General features: G+C 47.4%; 1 protein-coding gene across 1 annotated transcript; it reads left to right on the forward strand.

Annotated features, from left to right (window-relative positions):
* The first annotated feature begins 6,379 nt into the window (after positions 1 to 6,379).
* Positions 6,380 to 8,241, forward strand: RPRM (reprimo, TP53 dependent G2 arrest mediator homolog). The gene has a single exon (XM_083426718.1). It carries the CDS (start codon positions 6,865 to 6,867, stop codon positions 7,294 to 7,296), a length of 432 nt encoding a protein of 143 aa, XP_083282844.1. The 5' UTR covers positions 6,380 to 6,864; the 3' UTR covers positions 7,297 to 8,241.
* The last annotated feature ends 242 nt before the right edge of the window (positions 8,242 to 8,483 follow it).

Below are 8,483 nucleotides of genomic sequence, written 5' to 3' on the forward strand. Positions count from 1 at the left end.
TGAATTACACACTGAAGTGGACAAAACACAGAGAGACTCAAAGACAGATTTTTATTTTATTTTTTGTAATGGATGCAGACACAAGATGAATTACTAAATTTTTTGCAACAGTTCTTATTTCCTAAGTAACAAGGAGACACACTGAGTCTACATTTCTTGAGCACTTTTTATACTTTCAAAAGCCACTGTCTGTAAATTCAGCTGGAAAAATTGCCTAGTGACTGTTGTGCCTAACACACACTAGATGTCACTGCATGACCTGGAATGTGCTCTGTGTTTGATCTATTCCTTTTCCTTTTCCCAGACTAAATTACAGAACAAGGCAGGTGGAGAACACCACTACCCTTGCCCTCAGAAAACACTGCTCCGTGTTTTGTTTTGTTTCTTATTATTTCAAAACAAAAGATGAGAGAGAGAAAGAGAGAGGGAGGGAGAGAGAGAGAGAGAGAGGGAATGAATTATGCTTTCTAGTACAAATTGCTCTGCTCCCTGAATATATGTTAGGATTGATTTTACTGTTGGTAATTGCTGCTTTTTCTGGTTGGAGTTTCTTCAAGAAAGCATTGTGATCCTTCTTTGAATGCCCGACCCTGGGCTACTCCCAAAATCTAGTTGATACTGTGCTGATTAGACTGATTTGGATAGCTTTTAAACTATATTTACTGCTAATGTTGTGCAGCGGGGCTCTTCTTAGGTTCATAATGCACCATGTAAAATTGAAATTTGGCATCATGCAGAGAGCTGAACAGAATCTCAATTTTCATTTAATAATAACAGTAAAAAACAAAAGGTCTTTCTGCTATGCCTGCAATGATTGGCTTCATAATCTGTGCCAAACACCGACCACTTCAGAAGCCAAGGTGGAGAGTTGAGGTGCCAGATTGCCAATAGCAACAGAACTGGACCAGAGTGCCTCTCCCATGACAGCTAAATTAATATACAGTGGTACCTTGGTACTCAAACGGCTTGGCTCCTGAACGCTGCAAACACAGAAGTATTCTGCTTTGTGAATGTTTTTCTAAAGCCAAATGTCCGATGCAGCTTCCTCTTGAGCGCAGGAAACTCCTGCAGCCAATCAGAAGCTGTGCCTTTGTTTTTCAATGGTTTTGGGAGTTGAACAGACTCACAGAATGGATCAAGTTTGAGAACCAAGGTACTGTGCAAAATAAACAAGGGTGCCCTTTTGGTGTATTCAGGCCATAGAATTCAGCTGGACAAAATCTGGGTTACCTTAATACAGAATAGGTGTGTGTGCCAAATTCACATTGCTATGATGTTCTAATTATTTCTCCCCATTCTACAGTTGACCAGTGATTGCTTCAGACACTCGCGTGGATCAAGAGCAGCTTCAAGGCTGCTCAAGTCGAAGCTCAGATGTACTCTTAAGGAGCTATTCGAGACTGAGTCAGTGCCAATTTTCAGACTCTCCAGAGCCTACTTTGGGTAAAGGTAAAGGGACCCCTGACCATTAGGTCCAGTCACAGACGACTCTGGGGTTGCGACGCTCATCTCGCTTTACTGGCCGAGGGAGCCGGCATACAGCTTCCGGGTCATGTGGCCAGCATGACTAAGCTGCTTCTGGCGAACCAGAGCAGCACACGGAAATGCTGTTTTCCTTTCCACTGGAGTGGTACCTATTTATCTACTTGCACTTTGATGGGCTTTCAAACTGCTAGGTTGGCAGGAGCAGGGACTGAGCAAAGGGAGCTCACCCTGTTGCATGGATTCGAACCACCAACCTGCTGATTGGCAAGCCCTAGGCTCTGTGGTTTAGACCACATCACCTACCTTAGACAAACACAAACACATATCCATTGTATCCAGCAGAGCCTGCATTATTGTTTATCTTCTATAGGTTCTGGAAGAGGGATCAAAATGTAATTGTCTAGGTTGTGTTAATGAATTTTATTCAAGAACTGACTTAATGTTCCTGCTCAAACCTTTATTGCTCCTCCTAGGGCAGGGGAAAGACTCCATTTCTCTTTGGTTCATAGAAAACCAGCCAGCCACCCATTCCACTTCTTCCCTGCATTTCTGCCTGGATGCAGTGGGTCATAAAATGCTGTTCACCATTTGAAAGGACCATAGAGATGACCAGGTTACCAGATGGTTACATGTATGCTTGGGAAAATATGCCGCCCAGCATGGCCAATGCCAAAGCATGATGTGAGTTGGAGTCCAACAACTTCTGGAAGACCACGGGGTCCTCTTACACAGCAACCGAAGCAGATTCTGTGCCAAAACCGGGCCTAAACATTGATTGAAACCGATCTAGAAAATCAGTTTCCACCAAGAGCACTTGGATATTATTCGGGGAGTTTGACAACTGGCTGGTAATTACTTAGATTTTCTGAATCTAAGGTGGGTTTCTGAAAGCAGAGTTCCTTCCCAGCCCTGCCTTGAGATGCCAGAGACTGATGATGTGCATTATGTATGCTGAGCTGTGGCTGTTCAAACAGTCAAATGGAGAACTATGTCCTTAATAGGCACACAGCAACATTCAGAAAACCTTCCCATTCCAAAACCAGAACTGCGTCCTGCATATGCACAGAAAATTTATTCTAAAATCTTGGTGCAAATGCAGTGTGATTTCAACCAAGTGGCATATAACCAGAAAAGGTCAAGTTGGTCATTAAACCCATAAACCCCACTTGGTGTGGCTGTCAATACAGCTCCATTGTTAAAGGTTTGCATTGCCTGTGCAAACACTTTCAACTGCAGCTGCTTCTGTATTCCTCGAGGTCAACATTTAGCAGTATTTTTGGATTGTGACTAACATTTTGGAAGACCCAGATTCTGAATCCTCAGCATTGTGACGCATTTATATTGGCAAAACTGATGTTCATGTGTATCTAGAAAGACCTGGTGCCGTTAGTAACTGACTGGGATGCACACAATTTGAGTCGCATGCCTTCAGATTCTTAACAAGAGTGTTTTAGAACAAATACTGTGGACATTTGTATTCCCTGGAAAGAGCTAATACCCACATCATCTGACTGAATGTTTTTCTATCATTTCTGTTTACCAGAGTGTTGGGTGAACAGGCTCCAGAAATTGATTATTCCTCCGGTCCTCCCTATATTTAATCCAATTGCCACATTTATCATGTTCCTTGTTTGGGAACTTGGCAGGTTGTTCTTGAGTTGCCTGGATGCAGATGGGGAAAGCAAAAGAAGACAGGTGGTCTTTCAAACACATAAGGCCCTCCAGGGACCTGACTTTGCAACTAGCAAATAGATGAGTTTAAGTGAATGTTTTTATCTAGTTCGATCTTGCTGGGTTTTCTAACGCCACCCTTCACTACCACCAAAATCCCAAAGTGTACAACTGGAACAAAGAACATATTTTCAGTCTGCAGGTCTTGTACACATGGAATCTCCGGATGTACGGCCCACATTGTCAGTTTTGATGGTCTGAATCACAAAGTTGATCATTATAACTATATTAATTTAAGGATCCCATAAATATGTAAAATGAACACATAAAGCATCCTGCTGAAAAAGCTTGAGGAGGTGAGGAGGATCAAGAAGAAATAGGGGACCTTGCATTTACTTCTGTCCCCATGAGATGTTCAGGACTCCTGATGTTGATAAAAACTAGTAATCTGCTAAGGCAGAGGTAGCACAGACAAAGTGATGCTTTCTAGGTAATGTTGGACTCCAAAACTCATCAACCTCAGCCAGCATGGCCAATGATTTGGCATGATGGGAGTCCCAGTATGTGAGCTATCATTGTGCTAAGGGGCTTATGCTAAAGGGTCTGGAAACCAAGCCTTGTCAGAAATGGTTGAGGGAGTTGGGGGTGTTTAGCCTGGAAAAAAGGAGACTGAAGAGAAAAAAAGGAGGAGAAATGATAGCCATCTTCCAGTGCCACATGATGGAACAAGCTTGTTTTCTCCTGCTCTGGAGGGTAGGACTTGAACCAATTGATTGAAAATACAAGAAAGGAAGAACTTTCTGAAAGTAAGAACTGTTTGACAGTGGAACGGACTCCCTCGGGAAATGGTGGACTCTCCTTCCTTGGAGGTTTTTAAGCAGAGGTTGGATAGCCATCTGTCATGGATGCTTTAGTTGATATTCCTGCATTGCAATTTTCGATTCTACTCTACACATGTTTGACCCCCACCCCACCCCACCCACACATTAAACAAAGATTTGGATTCAGCATCTGAGCCATGCTTCGTGTTAGCCATGATTCTAAAAATAATATTTTGAATTCCGAAAACAGATGTTGAGACTATTAAAAGCATTTACACAAAGAGCGCATGATCTTCAAAAAATTGGGACATTACATTTTCCTAGGATTCAATCCAAAATATTTTTTTTGGGGGGGGGGAGAGGAAAATGTTGCTCTTCCTTCAAATAATGCAGAACTTGCTGTTGTTAATACAGCTAGATGTTTTATGAGAGTCGTATGTTTCTGCTTTTTACAGTATTGTGTATTGTATATTACAGTTTATTTAAATCAGGCTGCAATCCTAAACCTATTCTAGGCTGCAGTGAGAGTAAGGGCTCAACTACACTTGTCCCTTGTTTTCTTCCATTTGTCATGGGCTTTCTAGATATGGGTCTGAGAGGTTTTTCATTTGCACCACTGCTTTCCTTGGGAAAACCTACTTTTTAAGGCAGCTTCTTCCTATGTTCCCTGTGAAACCCCGTCCATATAAGATCACCCCTAAGTGGCAATTCTGTATGTGCTTACCAGGGAATAACTCCCCTCCAGCTCAATGGACTTACTTCCAGTGGTCGAGTTAGATCATTTTTTGAATATGGACTTAATGGTTATATGGGGGGGAAATGTATTGAGATGGTAATGAACTTAGTGAGCCTGGATAGCTCTGTTGATTAGAGCATGGTACTAATGATGCCAGGGTTGCAGTTTGGATCCCTGTATGGGGCAGCATCTTAAAAAGTAGAGACATCACCTTGCCAACAAAGGTCCGTATAGTAAAAGCTATGGTTTTCCCAGTAGTGATGTATGGAAGTGAGAGCTGGACTATAAAGAAGGCTGATTGCCAAAGAATTGATGCTTTTGAATTATGGCGCTGGAGGAGACTCTTGAGAGTCCCATGGACTGCAAGAAGATCAAACCTCTCCATTCTTAAGGAAATCAGTCCTGAGTGCTCACTGGAAGGACAGATCCTGAAGCTGAGGCTCCAATACTTTGGCCACCTCATGAGAAGAGAAGACTCCCTGGAAAAGACCCTGATGTTGGGAAAGATGGAGGGCACAAGGAGAAGGGGATGACAGAGGACGAGATGGTTGGATAGTGTTCTCGAAGCTACCAGCATGAGTTTGACCAAACTGCGGGAGGCAGTGGAAGACAGGAGTGCCTGGTGTGCTCTGGTCCATGGGGTCATGAAGAGTCGGACACGACTAAATGACTAAACAACAACATGGGGCAGCTGGGGGCCCCTGCTGCTGCCCTGCCCTCCTGCCCAGGCAACACCACTGCCTGCTTCCGGGTAGAGAGGCAATGGATTGCCTATGCCCCAGCAGGGATGAAAATGTATTTCCTCCACTCCCGTGCAAGGCACTCCTAAGAGTAAACGAGCGAGGAATCAAAATCCACATAAAGCTTTAAAATATTGTTATTAATTTTCACCAAAACAAAGGTTGTACAAAATTCTAGTGTTATCAGACAGGATCCGATGACAATATACATAGTCCATATACAATTGTAGGTAACTGTAGAACAAAAACGGACATAAAACTGAAATAAATAAACCACAGGTGTGTGAATGCCTGGTAGGTGGCGTCTGGAAGTATCTGACTGTAGCATAGGCATAATGGTTAAACAAGACAAGGTTACAAAACATGGACCGTATTATATCAAAGGAAAGTAATGGAAAGTATTCAAGTGCCCTGAGTCACCGCATTAGCCATATTCATTCGGCGGTCGAAGCGGGAGAGGGGGGGGGGGGTCCTCGGCTATGTTCCTCCTTGCTTACACATGAAACAAAGTCAGAAATCGTCCTTTTGTCTTCGGTCCCTAAAGCCTTTCACCTTATCACTTCGTTTTTCCCAAACTGTGCCGTGGTCGTTCCAGCTGCTATAAGCAGGTGCACTATCAAGCATTTTTTTCTGGTGCACATTTTGATCTACAGTACATCTCTTTTCTGAGTCAACCATCTCTCAGCTATCCCGCCTCTCACAAAAGCGTTCCTAAGGCGCTTCCAAGTGCGTAAAAGTTTAGCAAGAAAACCAACGGAAACTCTCAAACAGCCGGATAAAGCGGCCAGGCGCAATTAGGAAGGCGGGAGCCCGCGGTTTCGCCTTGCCCAGTTCGCAGCGCATTCCAGGAGGGGAGGGGAGTTGATGCCCGTGGGCCCCGCCCCGCGAGCCATGCCGTGAGGCCGAACCGATAGTCCGCTGACGAGAGGAGGTGGGCGCTTGTGCGCTCCCGCCGTGCGCTGCGCCAAAAGAACCGCTCGGAGGCGCAGAGCGGGTCACTTCTCCCTTTCTGCTGGTCCGCTCGCCCTCGACGCCGCGCTCTTGCCGAGGACCCGACCTGCTCTCGCTCGCTCCCCTCGGCGTTTTCCTTTCCAAGAAGTGGCGAGGCGCCCTCGAGGTTCTCGCTGCAGCTTCCTTGGCGAGCCGATCTGGGGCGCCCTTTCCCCGGGAGGAGCAGCCGCTGACGCCTCTCTCTGCCCACGCCACCTCCCCGAGGCGATTTGCAGCCAGCCGGACCAGTTCGGCTCCTCCGGGCGCAATAGTCCTAGCTGGAGAGCGGGGAAAGCAGAGGGAAGAAGCTGCTCCGACGTGGATTCTTGCCTGGGACGTCCAGCCCCGCCGGAACTCGCGGCTGCTGCTACCGCCACCTACCCAAGTCCTCCCCGGGCACCTAGTCCGCCGCCTCTGCCGCATGAGGCTCTCTGGGCTGGTTTCTTGCCGCCGGGGTAGCTCTTCCACGCACGTCTTCCGACGCCAGGGCCCGCAGCCCCTTCCTCTTCCTCCCGCCGGGGTCATGAACGCCTCGCTGGGGAACCAGACGGACGTGGTGGGGCTCTTCCTTGCCAACAGCAGCGACTCTCTGGAGAGGGTGCTGCGCTCCTTCACGCCCCGGTCGGTGGTGACCGACGACGGCTTCGTGGTGACCGCGCCGGACGAGAGGAGCCTGTACATCATGCGCGTGGTGCAGATCGCCGTCATGTGCGTCCTCTCGCTCACCGTCGTCTTCGGCATCTTCTTCCTGGGCTGCAACCTCCTCATCAAGTCCGAAGGCATGATCAACTTTCTGGTGAAGGACAGGCGGCCGTCCAAAGAGGTGGAGGCGGTGGTGGTGGGGCCCTACTGACCTCCCCCACCCCCTCCGAAGCCCCGCGGAGCCCGCCTGGCCACGCCAAGACTTCGACGGTGCGGACCATGTTGGTGCCTTCGTCGGAAACTCCTCTCTCGGCTATGGTATGATATCTTGAGTTGAGATGGGGTAGGCTGGGGGGCGAGGAGGAAACGACCGGCTACCCCACCCTCCTCCTCCTCCCTCTCCCTTTCCCCCTCCGTCAGGGGCACCCAGAGGACCGGGCAAACTTTGCAAGAGGGAGCCGAACTGTGCTGAACTCCGCAGGAAGCGAAGCGCTGGGACTGTTTACAAAGGCAAAGGCGTGACACGCGCTCCCGTTTCTTCACTTCGGCGTCCCGGGCCTCGTCTTGGCTCTGGGAGAGGGGTTGATAAGAGAGAGAGAGAGAAGGGGCGCGGGGGTTCGGATGAAGCCGTGAAGCCTTCCAATTTGATGTCGGTGTCCTGTAAATATGCCGTGTCAATGCACACAGACGATACATTCCCAACTTCGCTGCTTTTTGTGTCGTGTGGAGCGGGTGGGGAATGGGGACAAATCGCAACTTTGAATGTAAAATCGCTCAGCTCTCCTGTGAGACGTTTGCCTTCAGAGGTTGGAGCGGGGAGGGCAGGGACATCATCCATCGGGGTGGGCAGCCAGGTTGTGCTTTTGTATGTGTGCGTGTGTGTGTGTGTGTGTGTGTGGAGGGTGCCCTAGAGCCACTTTGCAGCATGTTGTCTGTAACACACTTCCCAGTGCTGATGTGTGAATGGAACAGTTTCTTGCCTCCTCTCCTTTCTACTGTAGCTCCCTATCCTTCCTTCCTTCCTTTTCTTTTTTAAAAAAATTGTATTCAGTCAGAGTCCACTTTGTATTTTGTATTTCTTGATGCTTGTCTGCTGCTAAAGTCAGCATGCTTGGTTGCTGCACCTGTGGCTTTATAAATTGCATTGGTTTACACAGCTCTGGTGGTCTTCTTCTTTTCTTATTTAACTTGCTGTAATAAAATCTGCCAAAAACTTCTCTCCAGAGTCTCCCAATGCAGCTCTTTCACATTGAAATTCCTCTTGCTCTTTGGGCAAGCTGTGATGAGCATCTGGACAGACCAGGGGAAGCATGTAATGAGGATTTCTCCAGCAGATAAAGTTGAGAAGGACAAGGCGATTGGGAGGGAAAGCATTAAAAGAGTTTTAGAGAACCCTGG

Source organism: Podarcis tiliguerta, assembly GCF_965153285.1.
Source record: "Podarcis tiliguerta genome assembly, chromosome: 1".
NCBI classification, from domain to species: domain Eukaryota; kingdom Metazoa; phylum Chordata; class Lepidosauria; order Squamata; family Lacertidae; genus Podarcis; species Podarcis tiliguerta.

Bases quoted from the DNA above. Each gene is read 5' to 3' on its own strand.
- RPRM (XM_083426718.1), top strand. From the start codon at position 6,865: ATGAGGCTCTCTGGGCTGGTTTCTTGCCGCCGGGGTAGCTCTTCCACG.